We start from the raw sequence: 20,251 nt of genomic DNA, 5'->3' as shown, positions 1-20,251 counted from the left end.
TATCTAGGATCTAGGTCATATGTGTCTCATTTAATATTTTATTTTTGGGGGAGAAGGAGAGAACAGCATCTAGGGGTCAGCTAGTTGTCTCTTACGTTAGGATTTGTCAGATTTACTTTCTATTTATCTAGTTGCTCTAAAATTAAAATATAATTTTTATCATCTAAGACGTATTAACTCTTGGGCTGTGATAATACTTGGGAAATTGTTCTTACTTGAGTTTTGAGGCAATTTTAGTTTTGTGAATAGTCATCATAGTTCTTTGATTAAATACCACTAATTTCGATATCATAAGATGGAATAAGGTCTTAAAATTGATTTGAAAAAATTCCTTATTTTGTTTCACTGCCATTAGATTGATGTGATTTATTTAATGTTTTTAGACTCTTAAGGCAAGGATGAGGACCTCGGGTGAGATGATCTTTTAGCTACACATAAAGCTAAATGATGTGTAACTAGTTCCTTCTAACTCTAAAAAGTCTGTTATTCTAAATGTTCAGATCTCATCAGAACAACTTATTCCCAGAGACATTATATACTTGTTTTTTTAAATGAGAAGTATTTCGTTGTGATTACATTTTGTGATTCTTATGCCGTTTAAATATTTTATTTAAACAAATATTAAATAGTATGCTTCTATAAGAGAATTTATTAAAGGGTTGGAAATTAGTTATCAGTTTTCCATTGTATTTTATGTCAACATCAACATATATTAACCTTGTTACCTTTTTCTGAGATTTAAGATAACAGTTTTGATAAATTAGTATACTTGTATTTATATCAGGCCTCTTGATTTAGCTTTTAGTAAACGGTTGTAAGACATTGTAGGTGTTTTTGGCATTGAAGGTGACGAATACATTTTTAGTTTTATTGTACTTCACAAATAAGGTTTGTACTGATAAGTGAGAACATTTGTCCAGTGTTTAAAAAATGTTGATTTGGATAGTTAACACTTCTCTGTTTTGGAATGAGTCTTTGTTATTATATAGTACATGTTAAAAATCACTTAGGTGTTTGGACTAGGTAAACGTATACAGGGAAGTTTAGGAAGTATTTTTTATATTTTTAGTATACAAGGCTAGAAAATTTATAGTTTCCTCAAGATTAATTATTTTTAATATTAATGTTTGAATTTTTGGTATTGGCATAAAGTGAGATGAATGAAACAGCTAGATTTAGCAGAATGTAGGATTCTGTTTTACTTGGTTCGTTTTTACCCTTTCCCTCTCCCTTTTAAATGTAGCTGTTTCTCAACCAATAGTTGACATAAGTTTGATGTTTGGTATTTCCAAATAGCACTAATTTCTTATTGTTACATTGTATTAGAAGACTAGTGACAAGTATTTGGAATAGAGAATATGCTTAGATTCTGCTTTATTTGAGCAGAGCATCATATATATGGAGATGCCTGTTAACTTTGGTTTAAATATTTTTAAATTAATTTTCTGTGGTTAGAAAATGATCATAGGTTTTTATTTAGTTGTCATGTTGTATAAGGTGATTTATCTTACTCTGTAAATTCCTTTAGTAAACATCTTTTATTGTCACTGGCACTAATAAGAAAGGCCATTTTGTTTAGCTGTGATTATTATAAATGATCCTCCTATTAGGATGTTTTGAATAGTATCAATTTAAAAATCAGGGGGCATAGTTTACAAGATAAGCTTTGTAGATGCAAGATGGTAGTTATACAAAGGTGATCTGAAGGGGTTTCTGGAGGTAAAATATCCCTAGATAAGAGGTAAGTCTTGTTTTTAAATTAGAGATGAAGCAGTTTTTGCTTAAATCAACCTTTTGAAGGATGAGAAGGAATAGAAAACTTAGGAGTGACAAAAGGCAGATTGTTAAATCCGTTTTTATCAAGGGTTTCTTTGTTGCCTTGTAGTACCAATTTGATCTTAAGGCTGATTGATATTTGTATTTGTAATGCTGATGTTTGTCAGGCATAATTTCTTACTGAATCCTACATAGGTTAGAAATATTACTATCCAAATTAACTGGCATCCTTCAGATGAGTTTGTTGAAAAATACTTTGAATCAGAAGTAATTTGTGAAATCTAGCTTTTTAAAAAAAATCTGTTTGAGATTCCTTTAAGTACTTCTGTTTTGCCTACAAGTGATTGGGTTCTGGTATAAAAGCAGGCTGTTTTTAATTTGGGAGAATATTTGGAGTTGGAAATTACTTTTTTTTTTAGAAAAGAATGATATTTAGGTTTGCCCACTATAATCTGTTTTGACTCATTTAATGTTTTATATTATTCAGTAAATGTTAATGGAAAATAATATTACAGCCAAACTCAGTGAAAGAAACACAAAAGCAATATCTTTAAGTGAGAAATATTTCTTTCATGGTTGAGTACAGATTTAATTAAAGGTGATAAAATGGCAGATGAATAATCACCTGTATTCTGAAGGAGAAATTAGATACTTTAAGAATTTGAGAAGAGTATTGCACAAATCTTCAAATCTGTTTTCAGTTTAAAACATATAGCCCTTTTTTTTCTTGATATAGGTGTATCTTTGGCATAGCTCCTACATTTATCAGCCATATTCAGGATTGTTTTTAAAATTTCCAAGTGAAAATGGGAAAGTAAAGGAAAGAGAGAGATTTTCCTAAAATAACTTGGTAAAGGTTTGAAGAAAGAGTGGAAGGATTTAGAGGGTGTATAATTCCATGAAAAAAGAATGAAGGAGAAGTGCACTGAGGCAGAAATAGAAAATAGGGATTGTGGAAAGTGTCCATCCCTGATCAAGGAAAAAAGGGATTCTGTGCCACATAGAATTTTCCCATGGTAGCCATGAGATGGGAGTAGCCAACTATGGGGGGTTGGATTGCTTTATCGAGCCAAGCAGTGGTGACAGGGTGGCCTCAGTGGGTGGGTGAGAAGAGAATGAGTTGAGTGAGCTCTTAGTGTCCAGGGCCTTTTCAAGACAGGAGGTAGTATGGTATGGTAAAATGTGCATTAAACCAAGGAAGTTTGTCTTCAAATCCCAGTTTACCTCCTAGCTATGTAACTTTGGGTGAGCTCCAGTTTCTGCATCTGTTAAATGGGCATATACTGTTAGTGTCTTGAGTGTTAAACTGTAAACATTAAGTGAAGTAACACACCAGTGTGCCCAGCATATTGTCTTATAGTAGATCCTCAGCACATGTTAGTTTTCTTTCTTCTCCAGGTTATGCTAATCTCTGAATTTTGTAATATAGCCTCAAACCTATTAATAAATTTGGAGAGACATTTTCTTCATTCATTGCATAGAATTCCCATAAAAAACCTCAGTAAGCATTTTAAGTGCCTTGTATAATTGATTAAAAATGAGTAATAAGGCCCAACTTATTCATATATTATGCCTCTGTTAACTTTGTCCTCTGAAAACAAGCCCAGACTGAGAAAATACTTGTCTCAAATGCTTATATTAAAGCCTATGTGTTTGACTCCTTATTAAAAGCCCTAACTCAAAGCTTATTTACTCTATTTCAACTTATACAAATCTATTAATATAAGCTTAGTTTCTATTTGGTTGCACACAGTTGATTAGAAAGAAGCATTAAATTAGAAGGTGACAAGAAGGGTCAACTGTCTGGAAGGGTCTCCAGTTCTGGAAGACTGGAGAAAGTGATGGCTTACAATTTATATTCTCTTTTTAAGTACTGCACTGCTGTTAGGCTTACGTGTTTAGGATTACTTAATTGGCTGTAACTTGGATTAATTTTATACGACTGAACCAAACATTTTTCAATACTGAAGGATAGTGAGGGTGTGTGTGGGTGTGTGAATGGAGCAGAAAGCTGAATTGTGATCCCTTCAGTATCCCTGTTATTATGTATACCTTCTAGCTTCTCTGGCAGAGGGATGGAGATAGAAGGATTAAACTTGGAAGGAGGAAAAGAATGCAGCATTTGAAGTAATCTGTTGGAGGGAGAAATTGGCCCGAGGTAGGCCCCTTCCTTCCTTCTGTCTTCCTAAGTTCTGGTTTTTAGTAATCTGTGTTCTGGCTAACTCCAGAAGGAGTGCCATTTCACCTTTAGCTGAGTTATTTCTAGAACATCATTGTCCATCCTGTCTTGGATCTTAATAGCTCTGCGATATTATATTCTTTGTCAGCTACCCAAACTTCCTTCACATGCAAAATAATGGATCGTTATAAGGAGCTCAGGGTGGCTTAGAGCTTATTCCTCCATCTAGTCATTCTTTCCCCCTGTTTGACAGAGGCTCCTGGGGATGTAGATTAGTTATTTATTTTTTCCTTCCAGAGCAGCCTTTCATGTAAGAGACATGACTTAAGCATTTTTTCTTTCTCTCTGATGTGTAATATTCCATTAATTATATAGACATGTGGGTCAAAAAATAGTTGGCTTTTTGAAGATTTAGCAGAAAGAGACACTTAAATATTCACATCTTAGTGTGGATTGATAACATCAGTTTCATTTCTTTGTACTTGACTGAATCTTCCTGAAAATAACTGAAATTAGAGGGAAAGTAACCTGTGTTAACTTTTGAGCATGCATGGAATCTTTTGCAGGGTTTGGGTTTTTGAATGTGCAGTGAAGTGAAGCACATGGGAGCTTTGACTGAGGTCACATAGGAGGTGTAAGGGAGAAATTTAAGGTTGGTGAGAGCTTCAAGGACAGTTAAAAACGTACTTTTCCTGATCATTTTTCTTAGGGTAACTTTGTCCTTTTCCCTTTTACCATGGGGCTTCCCTGGTGGCTCAGATGGTAAAGTGTTCGCCGGCAATGAGGGAGACCCGGGTTCTATCCCTGGGTTGGGAAGATCCCTTGGAGAAGGAAACGGCAACTCACTCCAATATTCTTGCCTGGAGAATCCCATGGACAGAGGACCCTGATAGGCTACAGTCCATGGGGTTGCAAAGAGTCAGACAGGACTGAGCGACTTCACTTTCATTTCAGTTTAATGAAATTAACTTTGTTTGAGAGCCTTGTTTATTTCCTGTCCAGCTTTCTCTGCCCCAACACTGGTTAAGATAATGTGATACAAGTATGGCTCACTTATTTGTCTGTATGTCTTCTCCTTGATTTTTTTCCCCCCATGTATCTTGGAGAACTTTTTACCCAGCACATATGGCTGTCTCATTTATTTTAATGGCTAATGTGTATTCCACTGTGTGGCTGAATCATAGTTAAAACAAGTTTTCCATTAAGAGGATGCTTAGGCCGTTTCCAGTCTTTTTCCATTAAAAGGTCACATCCTTGTACATAAATCTTTGGTTAATTTTTATGACTAAGCACATAATATAGGATTATATATACTCCTAGCAATGAGATTGTTGTGTCAGTGGTCAGCAGTTTTCATTTTGATAGATATTTCCAAAGCTGACTTTAAAACTGTCAGAGCAGTGTTCCTTGATATTGAAGTCTGTGTTGATATCTTAATATTTTCTGGTATTTCAGGGAAATTGTCTCAGAAACAGTTTCTAGGCCAGCCAGTAACTTGAAATATATAGGTTAATTTGGGGTTAGAGGAATAAGAAACCAAATGTGAAAAAGGAAGATCGATTCCTTTTTCTGTCTATATGGACTGTTTTCAAGAAAATTTTCATAGAGGTCAAGTTTGCCCTTTATTTACAGTGTTTCCACTTCCCATTCCATTTACTACTTCCTTATTGAGTTGTGGAATCTTCCTGTTTCAGATGCCTCATTCTGGCACTTTTTTTTTTTTTTGCATACTTAACCTTTCTTCCCCCAAATATTCTCTACCTCCAAAGTATTTTGACTTCCTCAATACCTACTGTTCCAGCCTGATGTTAGGGATAAGATTAATTTTTTAAAAATTAAATTTTTATGTTTGTTTTACTAGGTTTAGTATATGTTAACACACTATTATAGGAGTATAGTTGTAAGCATTATGCATATATTAGGATAGGGCTTCCCTCATAGCTCAGTTGTTGAAAGAATCTGCCTGCAATGCAGGATACCTGGGTTTGATTCCTGGGTTGGGAACATCCCTTGGAAATGGGATGGAAATGGAAGGAAATGGCAGGCCACTCCAGTATTCTTGCCTGGAGAATCCCATGGACAGAGAAGCCTGGTGGGGGGTTGCAAGAGTCAGACACGACTTAGCAACTAAACCACAACCACCGTATATTAGGATATACTAAATTTTTTTAAATTGTTGAGGTACATTATAAAAAACATTGGAGATGAGGACCACTGCTTTAAGGAAATGTAGACCTTGCAGTGGGTTAGTAAGTCAGCTTTAACTTTTGGTAATCTTAAAAAAAAAAAAACAGTCTGTCCTAGGTTAGTTTGTCTAATGTCTTTTATTAATGTCTGCTTTTAATGATTACTTCTTTTTACTTCTCCCATATTCTTTAAAAGCTCCCAGGGTGTGTGTGTGTGTGTGTGTGTGTGTTTAATAATGATGTACGTGGCAATAGCAGATGTCAGAGCAGTAAAGGGTGGCTTTGTGTATATATTGGTCCCTTTTGAGTCCTTTAGGAAAACAGTAAATAGATTAGAAGTATATAATTGATTTGGTAAGGATTTCCAAAGAAATAAGCAAATTTTAACCCTAGGAGACTTAAGTTTATTAGTTGTAGGATAGTTTATTCTCTAAGACATGTAATAAATAGAATATTTGAAGAGGATAGTTATTTGGTGATGTATTTTAAATATTTGTCATTTAGACTACTAAAATATTTCAAAAAGGGAAATTAAATTCTTGTTCCTTTGTCCAGTATGTCTTCTGGATTTATGATACTACCTGGTTCCAGGGAAGACACAGCAAGTATGAATTACATTTTTCTTTTGTTTATGTTACTGTTTATGTGAGCTGTTTTTAAGCTGTTGTATTTTTGTTGAGTTGCTAAGTCGTATCTGACTCTTTTGCAACCGCATGGACTCTAGCCCACCTGGCTCCTCTGTTCATGGGATTTCCCAGGCAAGAATTTTGGAGTGGGCTGCTATTTCCCTCTCCAGAGGATCTTCCTGACCCAGGGATTGAACCCGAGTCTCCTGCTTGGCAAACAGATTCTTTACCACTGAGCCACCTGGAAAACCCCATTTTTTGAGCTGTACATTTAAATAAAGTTTTCTCCTTAGACGATGTTAGTAAATGAAAGATTACTTTAGATTTCAGTAGTGTATTTAAATTTAACATTTGAAAGCTGTGATTAAAGTAGTAACCATTACTACCTCATTGATTTATACTTAATACAGTCCTTTCATGTTGGGTGAGTGTGTGTGTTTATTTTATACAGCCTGGTAAAAAACAAGCCATACCAGTGCCTTGACAGGCTTTAAGGTAAAATGTCTTTGGATTTCAAGATTATTATGCTAGTTCCTCAAGTAACACAAGGGAGTATGAATCTATAGCAACCAAAGTTAGAAGAGCAGGCTTAATATTGCCTATTTTTCCTATAATAATGGGGAAAAAAGATAATGTAATTATTTAGTAGGGTCTAATTCTTATGACCTCTTAAATTTAATCATGCGCAACTATTTAAGAGTATATTAGTAATGAAAATACTTTTTCCATTTTAACAAATTTAAAGCATTTAAAAGAAATAAAATTACTTTATAGAAAGTTCAAATTAGAGAGAAATACAAGTATGAAAAAAATTAGTAATTTCACTACCCAGTGGTAATATTAATGTTAGCATTTTCAGTAAAGCTGTATACATTCAGACACATATTTACATACACATTTCCTTTAATATATTGGGCTGTTTGCCAAAATTTTAAAATATTTTTCAAGAATATTTTTTGACTGTATTTTTTTTATAATTTAAACAGACAACTTTTTATTGAAGTATAATAACTGACAGAAATGTGTGCATATCACAGATACACATCTTAAAATTTTACAAAGTGGGCACACCTGTATAGCCAGCATTCCACTCAAGAAAAAATGTCTGCTCCCAGATAGCCCACTTTTCCTACCTCCTATCAACAGTCTCCTCACACAAGCATAGCCATTTTTCTGATTCTATTTTTAAGAAAAACTTTGAGATATAATTTATATAAAATAAAATTTGCCCATTCTAAGAGTACAATAATTTTTAGTAAATTTATTGAGTGGAGCAACCGTTACTTTAGTTTTAAAATGTACATATTGATATAATTTAACCCAGTTTCTTTTTGTTGAATACTTAGTGTAATTCCAGTTTTTCAGTATTAAAGTACTGCCATAGTGATTTTTCATGCATATCTTTATATGCATTTCTGATTTCATCAGGGTAGTTTCCTAAAAGTATTATTTATCACCAGTTCAAAGAACATATGCATTTTTCTGGGTTTTGATACAGTGTACCAAATTACCTTTGGAAAGAGTTGAACTAAAGTACTCCCACTGTCAGTAGATTTTTTTCCCTGTGAGCTCAACCTTGGATGTATTTTTTAAGAGTTGTTATCAATTTGGGGGATAAAATATGGTTTTAATGTTCATTTCTTTGATACTGCTGTGACTACTATTTTATATATTTAGTGACTGTTTCTAATTTTTCTTTATGATTTACCTGATAGTATCTCTCAGTTTATTTCTTAATGTTATTTCTTATTTTAATTTTAAGATGTTTTAATATATTAAAGGATATGGAGCCATCTGGTGTTACAAATACTTTCTCCCAGTTTGCTTTATTTCATGCTCATTTTTCATAATGAAATAGATTAGTGCCTTAATGTCAGAAATAAAGATTTGTGTTTCCTACCGGCTTTTGGAAATTTACTGGTAATTTTTAAATTGGAGGCAATATTGAATTATGTGAATAAAACTTTTATTGAAGTATGGATACCTTTCATAATTTGAAATTTAAAAAATTCAAGTAGACATATAAAACTAATTTATTATGCTTTGTTGCCAAACTTGGTCTTTCTAGGCAGTTATACTTAAGCATGAACATTGACGACAAACTGGAAGGATTATTTCTTAAATGTGGCGGCATAGACGAAATGCAGTCTTCCAGGGCAATGGTTGTAATGGGTGGAGTGTCTGGCCAGTCTACCGTGTCTGGGGAACTGCAGGAATCGGTGCTTCAAGATCGGAGTATGCCTCACCAGGAGATCCTTGCTGCAGATGAAGTGTTACAAGAAAGTGAAATGAGACAACAGGATATGATATCACATGATGAACTCATGGTCCATGAGGAGACAGTGAAAAATGATGAAGAGCAGATGGAAACACATGAAAGACTTCCTCAAGGACTACAGTATGCACTTAATGTCCCTGTAAGTAATTCCTTTATAAGATATTAAACTTAGTTAGAAACATAATTAATTTTCTGTTAAGTGATACAGTCATTGAAGAAATTTCAAAAAATGTTTAAAATCTGAATATAAATAGTTCAAATGTGTGTTCTAAAATAAATATACCAAATATTGATAAAAATCATGATAAGGCAAAATTAAGTTTTTGTATTAGGTACATTTTAGAAGCATATTTTCTGGATAACATTTGTCAGGATTACTGTGTGTTAAATTTTAAGTGCTTAATTTTGAAGGATACTTTGTTTTAACTTTCGGATTTCTCCTTAAAGAATAGAAGGATTGGAAGAAAAAAAAAGTATAAGGATTGAATCTGGAGCATAGCTAGAAAAAAATCATGTACTTGAGAATTTTTCCTTCAAATTTTGTAACTGTTGGCAATTCCTGCCTTCTTTTATTTTTTCATTATCTTTAAAAAGTATTTCACCCTTTCAGTCTTTCCTGTTTAACCTTGATGTCACAGGTCATCACCTAAGATACTCTTTTGTAGATACCCGTAAATTTTTTTTCAATTCAAAGGAGCATTTATTGAGCCCACATTAAATGGGACATGCTTACGATATTATGAGATGCCCTTCTTCTGTGTATAGTTTCTGCTTATCCCCAAGTGGATACATGCTATGTTTCACAGTCTTTGTAGTTATTCAAGCTTCTGTAATGGAATAGTAGGCTTGTTCAGAGACTCACAATCTTTTTAGAAAGTTGTACATTTTCTGGAAAAAAAAAAAACAACAACAACAGTAACAAACAAAAACAGTGAGCTGGACTTGTTGCTTCCCCTGAAGGTTCAGGGCTCATTTGGTGCTTCAGTCACAGGCTCTTTGGAACAACCAGCAATGACCTCTTTATAATCTTCACTCCAAAATTATCTTTGTGAAGTGAATTGTAATCAGCTCTGGCCTCAGTGATTTCTTTCTCAGTACTGAGCGTATTTAATTCCACATCAGTAAGCAATGCAAAAGTCTGTGTGTTCTTTAAGTACAAGTCAGTGATAGTTTCTGTATTTTGGTCACTGATCAAGTCTAGTAGTTCAGTGGTTGACTGACTGTAGGTCAGTAGTGAATTTTGGGAGTAGTGTGGGATAAGTCACAGCCAGGGCAAACCAGGCAGAGGAGCAGGGCCTTCCTGAGCATGGTGCTGATGCAGGCGGGGAGTCTGAGAAGCTGAGTGGTTTTTTTTGCCTTCTTGTGTCTTTATTTTTACCTGATGATCAGCAAAACTACTACTGTCATAAAATCTTCTATTCTTTACGTGATATTAAACCTCATCCTTTCAGTACTTCTGATATACTGTGCTTTTTCTTTTGCTTTAGGACCTTCATGTATCCTACTTGTAATATTCCCCTTAATCATAACCCCTCTCTGTTTTTTAAACTGATTAGTGCTTCATCATCATCAGCCTGCCACTTCTGTCCAGTCTAGGTTTACTCCCTGCAGTAGGGACTTGTTCAGTTTGTCTGTAATAGATAGTAGGCTCTTTGAGAGCATGAATTTTGTCTTATTTTTCATTATGGCCCATGTGTTAGCACATGATGTGAATGAGTGGATAACTACTTACAGTTGTGTTCTAATACACGTGCTCACCAACTTTTACCTAGTCTATTGCAGTAGCCTTTTCCTTTTTCTACCTGTTGATGGTGATGAATTACATTAATTAATTTTTTAATGCTGAATCAGCCTTGCATACCTGGAAGAAATCCCACTTTGTTGTGGTGTATAGTATTTTTATACATTTTTTAAATTCACTTTACTAGTACCTGTTGAGGATTGATAGATTGGTCTAGTTTTCTTTTCTTGCAGTATCTTTGTTTTGATGTTAGAGTAACCCTGGTTTCATAGAATGAGTTAGGAATATTCACTCTGCTTTGGTCTTCTGGGAGAGATTGTAGAGAGTTGGTACAGTTTCTTCCTTGAGTGTTTGATGGAATTCACCAGTGAATCTGTAGGGCCTGGTACTTTGCTTTTTGGAAGGTTAGTAATTCAGTTTCTTTAATAGCTATAGATTCAGGTTGTATGTTTCTTCTTATGTGAGTTTTGACAGATTGTATCTTCTGAGGAATTGGTTCAGTTCATCTAGGTTATCAAATTTGTGGGCATAGAGTTGTTCATAGTATTCTTTTATTATCCTTTTAGTGTCCATGAGGTCTGTAATGATGTTGCCACCTTAATTTCTGGTATCAGTAATTTATGTCTTTTTGTCTTAGCCTGACAAGAGGCTCGCTGCCTTTTTTTTTTAAGTATGTCAACAGTTGCTTATTTATTTATTTTTGGTTGCACTGGGTCTTCCTTGCTGTGTGCGGGCTTTCTCTAGTTGCAGTGAGTAGAGGCTGCTCTTTGTCTTAACAGTTTTTAAGCATATAGTATTATATCCAGTGTCAGCGTACAGTTAATTGCACTCTCGTTGTACAGTAGATCTCTAGAACTGTTTTGTCTTGCAAAGCTGAATTTCTATACCCACTTAACACCAGTTCTCCATTGTTACCTCCCCCTAGTAAAAGCTTACTAATTTTTAGAGAATTAGCTTTTGATTTTTTTCTGTTGTTTTCCAGTTTTCAATTTCATTGATTTCTCCTCTAATTTTTTTGGTATCTTTTCTTATATTATTTTGGATTTAATTTGCCACCCATGGTTTTTGGGCTTCTCAGGTGGCACTAGTGGTAAAGAACCTACCTGCCAATGCAGGAGACACAAGTTCAGTCCCTGTGTTAGAAAGATTCCCTGGCGGAGGGCATGGCCACCCACTCCAGTATTCTTGTCTGGAGAATCCACGGACAGAAGAGCCTGGTGGGCTGCAGTCCATGGGGTTGCAGAAGAGTTGGACACGACTTTGCTACTGAACACACACACACATATAGCGTTCAGTAATACAAATTTCTCTCTAAGCGCTGCGTTCACAGTGTTCCACAACTTTTGATAAGTTGTATTTTTATTTTCATTTGGTTCATTTTATCTTTTTTTTCTGAGATACGTTCTTTGATTCATGTGTTATTTGAAAGTGTGTTACTTAATCTCCCAAGTTTTGGGGATTTTTTCAGCTATTTTTTTGTTACTGATCTATAGTTTTAATTCATTTATGGTCTGAGAATGTATATTGTATGATTGTTTATTCTTTTACATTTATGAAGTTGTGTGTTTTGTGTGCCCTAAATGTTTGCCTTGGCAAATGCATGTGAGATTGAAAAGAATAAAATAGTCTGTTGATGGTAATAGCTTTCTTCTTGGACTGATTGTAACCTGAGCCATACCTGTCTGTTTTTCAGATGATTTCTATAATGATCTTTTCAAAATGAGATTTATACTTATCATTTTCCTCCCAGAAAATTTTCAGAGGTTTCTTTTTGCTAAAAAGCTGAAATGCACTCTTTTGCTTGGGCTAAAAGAGCCTTTGAATCAGGTCTTTTCTCATCTTATCCAGCCCCTGCAAGCCCTACTGCCCACTTCATAGTTTAAGTACATTGAAATTAGATTAGTTGCCCAGGTCCAGTATGATTTTTTCTCTTCTGTACATGTTGGATATACCTGTAATATTCTTTGTTTGGCAGTCTACTGTTTTTCACTTCTCAAAACTTTTCCTTTGTGTAATTTTTCATTATAATAACTAACTTTTCATTTCTTTGCTTGTGAGACCATGAGGTCTCTTTTCTGAAACTTGTATTTTAACTTTATGTTCTCAGTAACTGGGCTGTGGTAGGCAGTCATATATTTTTTGAGTGAAAGAAATCTTTTTTAATTGAGAAAAAGTTTGAAGTGAAATGTGGATCCTAAGTTACAATTCAGAATTTTGACAGCTGCATAAACTTGTATGTAACCCATAACGCATCAAGATATAGAATATTTTTATCATCCTGGAAAGCTGGAAAGTTTGTTTTCTTCTTGGTCAGTCCACTCCACAACAATTGTTCTGATTCCCCTCCCCATACCCCACCCTCCCCATCATAGATTAATGTTGTCTCTTGAGAAGTTTGGGCTTCCCTGTTGCCTCAGACGATAAAGAATCTGCCTGCAGTGTGGGAGACATGGGTTCAGTCCCTGGGCTGAAAAGATTCCCTGGAGAAGGGAATGGATGTCCACTCCAGTATTCTTTCCTGGAGAATCCTGTGGACAGAGGAGCCTGGTGGGCTACCGTACATGGGGTTGCAAAGAGTCAGACACAGTTCTAATGTGAGAACTCTGTATGAATGGAATCATGTGTAACGCTTCTCTCCAGCTTCTTTTGCTCAGCATAGTGTTTCTGTAGTTTTCCATGTTGGTTTAGTGTTATCAGTAAGTAGTTCATTCTTTTCATTATTGATTAACATTCTGTTATACTATGCTAAAATTTTCTTTCCCTCTTTATGGTTATTTATTACCTCTAGTTTTCAACCTTTATGAATAAAGTCACTGTGAATGTTGTTAAAAAAGTCTTTTTTAATTTCTTCTGGGTACATTTTTATAGAAGTTAAGCTATTTCTCTTCTGTTTTCATTTTGTTTAATCTAGTTTCTATCTTTGCATCAGTATTACTCTTGATTGGTATATTTTCTATACAAAATCCTGAGATCAGGTAGTGTAGGTCTTCCAGTTTTGTTATTCTTTGGCAGATTACTGTGACTGTTCTAGTTTGTTTGCATTTTCATGTAAAATGCAGGATCAGCCTTTCAGTTTCTGTAAAATGAACTATCTGGGTTTTAGTTGGGATTGCATTGATTGTATATATTGACTTGATAAAAACCAGCAACTAAAAAGTAGAGGCTTCCAGTCCATGAACATGATGTATTGTTAGGTTTATTTTGCTTTTCTCTAACTTCTCTTGGCATAGTTTTTATCAGAATTTCTGGACATATTTATTTGGTTAAGTTTATCCTTAAGTATTCCATGTTTAAGATGTTATTGTAAATGGTGTTTAAAAAAAAAACTTCAGTGTCTAATTGTTCGTGACTAGTACATAGGAATGCAGTTGATTGTTTTTATGTTGACCATGTATCCTGTGATCTTGTTATATGTACCTGTTCTAGTAAGGTTCCTTCTGTTTTTTTCAGGGTCCCTATTGTCCATACATTTTAAATCTTCCTTTCCAATTTATATGTTTTTTACTTTTTTCTTCCTTATTGTATGGACTAGGCTTCCAGAACAGTGTTGAATAAAAGTGGTAAGAGTCAATATTTTTGCTTTTTTCCTGATCTTTAGGGGACTGTATTGAGTTTTTCACCATTAATAATTGTTTTAGCTATAAATTTTTCATAGGTTATGTTTATTTATGAGGTGGAAGATGTTTTCTTTGTAGTTTGCTGAGATTTCTTTTAAAGTTGTGAATGGATGTATAACTTCATTGATATTTTTTCTGCATCTATTAGATGATCATATGATTTTCCTTCCTTTTCTTAAAGTGAACTTACTGATTTTCAAATGTTAAGCCAATCCTGCATTCCTGGGATAAATTGTACTTGGTCATGATACATTGTCCTTTTTATATGTTCTTGGATTCAGTTTACTGATTTTTTTTAAAAAGAATGTTTATGTATATGTTTATGAGGCATATTGTTTTCTTGCAGTCTTGTTTTAGGCATATTGGCCTCATAAAAAAATAGTTCCTTCTCTATTTTCTGAAAGTTTATAGAAAATTTGTGTTATTTCTATCATAATAATATATATTTAGTAGACTTTACCAATAACTCAATCTAGGGTTGAGTTTCCTTTGTGAGAAAGTTTTTACTTCCATATTTAACTTTTAAAACATAAAAAACTAATCAGATTTAAATTTTTTCTTGATTTAGTTTTGACAAATTATATTTTTCATTAAAAAAAAATTTTTTTTTAATTGAAGGATAATTGCTTTACAGAATTTTGTGGTTTTCTGTCGTACATCAACAAGAATCAGCCATAGTAGGTACACCCATGTCCCCTCCCTCCTGAACCTTCCTCCCATCTCCCTCCCCACCCCACCCTTCAGCCTTTCACAGAGCCCCTGTTTGAGTTCCCTGAGTCATACAACAAATTCCCATTGGGTGTCTGTTGTACATATGGCATTGTAGATTTCTGTGTTGCTCTCTCCATACAGCTCCCCTTCTCCCTCCTCTCCTCCCACTGTGTCCTCAGGTTTGTTCTCTATGTCTGTTTCTCCATTGCTCCCCTGAAAATAAATTCATCAGTGTCCTCTCTTTAGATTCCATATATATGTGTCAGTACACGATATTTATACTTCTCTTTCTGACTTTCACTCTGTATAATAGGCTCTAGTTTTGTCCACATCATTAGAACAGATTCAGATGTGTTCTTTTTCATAGCTGAGTAGTATTCCATTGTATGTATGTACCACAGCTTCTTTATCCATTCATCTGTTGGTGGACATCTAGGTTGCTTCCATGTCCTAGCTATTGTAAATAGTGCTGCAGTGAACTTTGGGGTACATGTGTCTTTTTCAGTTTTGATTTCCTCAGGGTATATGCCTAGGAGTTCATTTTTTGACTGAACAAAAATTTTCATAATATTTTCTCAATTCGTTTACTGTCTAAAGGACTTGTAATAATTTCTGTTTTCACCTTGATAGTGCCAGTTGTCTTTTTCTTGATTAATCTGGGTAGAAATTTGTCGGTTTTTCTGGTCTCTTCAAAGAATAAGTTTTGGTTTTAGTGCGTCATTAGTAAAGAATGCACCTACCAGTGCAGGAGATGCAGGAGACATGGTTTGATCCCTGGGAGGGAAGATTGTCTGGAGAAGGAAATTGCAGTCATGGCCAGGAAAATTCCATGGACAGAGGAGCTTGGCAGGCTACAGTTCATGGGGTTACAAAGAATCAGACAATACTGAATGCACACACACATTGTTCATTTCAACTTTCATCTTTACTCTCAAGTTATTTCTTTCCTTCTGCTTACTTTATTTTAATTTGTTCTTATTTTCTTAGCTTTTTAAAGTAGAAGGTTTGGTAGTTAGATCTTTCTTTTTGATGTAAGCATTTTAAGCTCTAAAGTTCTCAATTTCTTTTGTGATTTCTTTGTGACCCATGCTTAATTTCTGAATATTTGAAGTTTTCCAGGTATCTTTTTGTCATTGATATTTAGTCATTGTGGTCAGAGGCTATACATGTACAACTTACGTCCTTTGAAGTGTGTTGAGTCTTACAAGGTCTACTGTGTGGTTACCTGGTGAATGCTCTGTATTCACTTGAGAAGAATGTGGAGTCTGACTGTTGTCGGGAGGGTTTTTTGTAAATGTCAATTAGGTCAAGTTGGCTAGTTGTATTCTTTTTTTTTTTTTTAATTTATTTTTATTGGAGTATAGTTGCTTTATAATGTTGTGTTAGTTTCTATTGTATAGCAAAAATGAATCATCTATGCGTTATACATCCCCTCTTTTGGATTTCCTTCCCATTTAGGTTACCATAGAGGATCTAGTAGAGTTCCCTGTGCTATCTGGTAGGTTCTCATTAGTTATCTAATTTATACACAGAATCAGTAGTGCATATATGTCAGTTCCAGTCTCCCAATTTCTCCCACCCATCCCCTTTCCCTCTTGGTATCCATACATTTGTTCTTTACATAACTCTTTTATATCCTTACTCATCTACTTATTCTCCAGGCATTAAAGTTTGTTTGCAGAAGGATCCAATTAAGATTATACATTGCATTAACTGTCATGTCTCTTTAGTTTTCTTTAGTCTGGGTTAGTTCCTCTCTTTAAAAATTTTATGATCATCATACGTAAAAATTGCCATTTATTTTGTAGAATGTCATTCAGTTCAGGTTTATATGATTTTTCCTCTTAGACTTAAGTTGTTACTTTGGCAGGTGTATTGCAAAAAGTGGTTTGGGTTTGAACAGGTGGCACATGATTTTTATTTTCCCCCTTCTGATGATGGTTCACTTTGATCAGTTAATTGAGCTAGGGTCTGCCAGGTTTTGCCAGTGTAAAGTTAATCTTATCCCTCATCATACTTTGAAATTTGTTCATTTGTTTATTTGTACCAATATTGATTTTGAAGTTTTATTCACTGGGTAAGATCTACTACTATGATTAATGCTTAGTTGATGATTTGGCCAATCCGAGCCTCTTCAGGTTGGCTTCTGTGTTCTTTTGACCTGTCCCATCAGTCCTTGAGCACTTCCTTTAAGTCATGAGATGTTCTAGGTTTATATTGTATTTTACATGCCCATCCCTGGAATCAGACATTTTTTCTAAAGAGTCCTAGTTCATTTTAGTGGAGAATGGTATTTAGAAGCCAAGATCTGAGTGCTCAGTGTGCTGCTCATTGCTGGTGGAGTATAACTGCTCCCAGGACTGTTAGTGGATAAAGCCAGAGAGTATATATATATGTACATACTTACATACATTTATATGTATATATGTACATACATTTACATCTATAATTATCCATTTATCTATAAGTATTGAAAACCATGAGTTCACACTGATACCTCCAATTATAGTCTATTACCATGGAGTACATTTTAGTTTGCTTCCTCCCATATTTTATGAGTCCTTTCTCAGACAGTAATAAGCCTGATTCTGTTATTCTTAATGTATTTATTTACTTAATTGATCAGATCCTCCTCCCAACCCCTGTATGTAACTATTTTCCCTTTAGCACTGTTGCCCTTCTCCTCTTCCTATACAGGTATACTCTCTTCACCCAGCTCCTGTACTCCATGGCAGTGCAAGCCATCCCTTGTCTCCTGTGTGGATGCCTTCCTCCCCCTGCATGTCTTTGGCAATTGTGCTGGGCCTCAGTCACCACTTGGATCCCTCCTTGTACACTGTGCTGGTCCATGCTCCGTCCTCACACCACTTAGTTCTGGTACCTTGCTCAAGGCTGCTGTTCACCCACAGCATAGACCCTTCTTTATGTTGCTTGGGCTCTGACACTTTCATGCTGAACTGCCCTTTTATCTGGAGAACTTCCTCTCTCTGCTTACACTCTGATGTCTTGCTTTGGGCAGCCCTCCCATGCCAGTACCCTCTTCATTCTGTCTAGGACCTGAAACCATGTTTTGCTCCACAGTATGGCCTTAGAGGTGAATGGTTTATGGAGCCTAAGTAGATAGGGAAAGTCAGGAAGGGGAAGGGATAAGATTTATCCTTTTGTTTTCTTTAAAAAAAACCTTAATTTTGAAATTATATAGATTCATAGGTAGTTGCAAAAATAATACAGAGATGTTCCATGTCACCAGTCTGGCAGTTTCTCCCCAGTGATTGCATTTTATATAACTATAGTACAAAATCTCAAAATAAAGAAGTTGACATTGCTACAACATGTCCATTTTTGTATGCTTTATCCTACAAGTAGATACAGAACTAATCCTTCATACCAAAGATCTCCCTGGTGCTACCGCTCTGTAGTCACACTGCTTCTTGTTGCCCCCACCATTCCTAACCCCTGGCTATCCTACCCTACTCTGTTTTTTGTCTCTAAAACGTCATCATTTTGAGAATATTTTATTTGCGATATTGGAATCAATAGATACTGGAATCAATATATTAAGTGACCTTTTGAGATTGACTTTTTTCACTTAATGTAATGCCCTCGAGAGCCATCTGAGTTGTTATATATATAAATGCTTTGTTCTTTTTTTTTTTTTAATATATAGTAGTATTCCATGGTATAGCTCAGCTGGTTAAGAATCCACTTGCAATGCAGGAGACCCTGGTTCGATTTTCTGGGTCAGGAAGATCCCTTGGAGAGGGGATAGGCTACCCACTCCAGTATCCTTGGGCTTCCCTGGTGACTCAGATGGTAAAGAATCTGCCTGTGGTGTGGGAGGCTTGGGTTCGATCCCTGGGTTGGGAAGATCCCCTGTAGGAGGGCATGGCAACCCACTCTGGTATTCTTGCCTGGAGAATCCTCATGGACTGGTGGGCTATAGTCCATGGGGTTGCAGAGTCGGACACGACTGAGTGACTAAGCACACACACACAATTCCATGGTATGGTTGTTAAGTCAGTCAGTTCAGTTGCTCAGTCATATCTTATTCTTTGCGACCCCATGGACTGCAGCACGCCAGACATCCCTGTCCATCACCAATTCCTGGAGCTTGCTCAAACTCATGTCCATCGAGTCGGTGATGCCCTCCAACCATCTCACCCTCTGTTGTCACCTCCTCCTCCTGCCTTCAATCTTTCCCAGCATCAGGGTCTTTTCCTTCAATCTTTGCATCAGGTGGCCAAAGTTCTGGAGTTTGAGCGTCAACATCAGTCCTTCCAATGAATATTCAGTACTGATTTCCTTGAGGATTGACTGATTTGATCTCCTTGCAGTCCAAGGGACTCTCAAGAGTATTCTCCAACACCACAGTTCAGAAGTATCAATTCTTTGGCGCTCAGCTTGCTTTATGGTCCAACTCTCACATCCATACACGGCTACTGGAAAAACCATAGCTTTGACTAGATGGACTTTTGTAGGCAAATAAGGGACATTTTAGTTGTTTCCATGTTTTGGCTATTACAGATAAAACTGCTGTGAACATTGATGTGTAGGTTTTTGGGTGAACATAGGTATACATAGCTCTAGGATAAATACTCTGTTATCCCCTTGTCACTGGATATAATCACTTCTAACATTTTGGTATATGTACTTCAGTGCTTCTTTGATATGCATACCGAGCATAGGAACATGTTGCTTTTTATCTCTTCATTTACCAGCATATTTTGAACTTTTCTCAACTCCTTGTTCTTCTAATGCTTCTTAAATATCTGCTTGATATTCCAAATTCTGGGTAGTCCATAGTTGAGTCCTATTACTCCTAATAGATGATGATAAATCTGAGTCCATTCTGAGAATGAATCAATGGAAAGTTATCTCATACTGAATACCAAATGCCAGAATTTAGGATTTGTGTAATATTGCTTTATAGAAGAACTTAACAGAGATGAGAAATTATATCCCTTCCTTATTACTTATGCATTCCTGCTGGTAAGGCAGAGTTGTGAAGGGCAGATCTTGGGATCATGAATATACATTTTTGAATTAAAGAGAGGGTGTTGATGTAGAACAGTATGATCTAGGTTCCTCACAGTGTGAAAACTTAAGCTCCAAGGCCTTTCATCCTTTCTAGAGTGTA

At 35.5% G+C, this 20,251-nt stretch overlaps 1 protein-coding gene across 12 annotated transcripts in view; it reads left to right on the top strand.

The window, feature by feature from the left end:
* The window catches only part of ZNF148 (zinc finger protein 148), a 146,331-nt gene that overhangs the window by 52,398 nt on the left and 73,682 nt on the right, over nucleotides 1–20,251 (top strand). For 8 of the 12 annotated variants that reach the window (XM_061410850.1, XM_061410819.1, XM_061410840.1 and 5 more), the window contains one exon: nucleotides 8,836–9,184. The exons of 1 other annotated variant lie outside the window; for it this stretch is intronic. In XM_061410850.1, coding sequence (XP_061266834.1) covers nucleotides 8,852–9,184 — 333 coding nt within the window. In that variant the 5' untranslated portion in view covers nucleotides 8,836–8,851. Of the gene's footprint in view, nucleotides 1–3,835; nucleotides 3,935–6,696; nucleotides 6,747–8,835; nucleotides 9,185–20,251 lie in introns of all 12 variants that reach the window. 3 more of the 12 variants (XM_061410869.1, XM_061410829.1, XM_061410838.1) reach the window with 3 other exon arrangements.

This window comes from Bos javanicus, chromosome 1, assembly GCF_032452875.1.
Source record: "Bos javanicus breed banteng chromosome 1, ARS-OSU_banteng_1.0, whole genome shotgun sequence".
Lineage (NCBI taxonomy): Eukaryota > Metazoa > Chordata > Mammalia > Artiodactyla > Bovidae > Bos > Bos javanicus.
The sequence above is the reverse complement of the archived record's forward strand: the minus strand, read 5'-3'. Positions and strand labels throughout refer to the sequence as shown.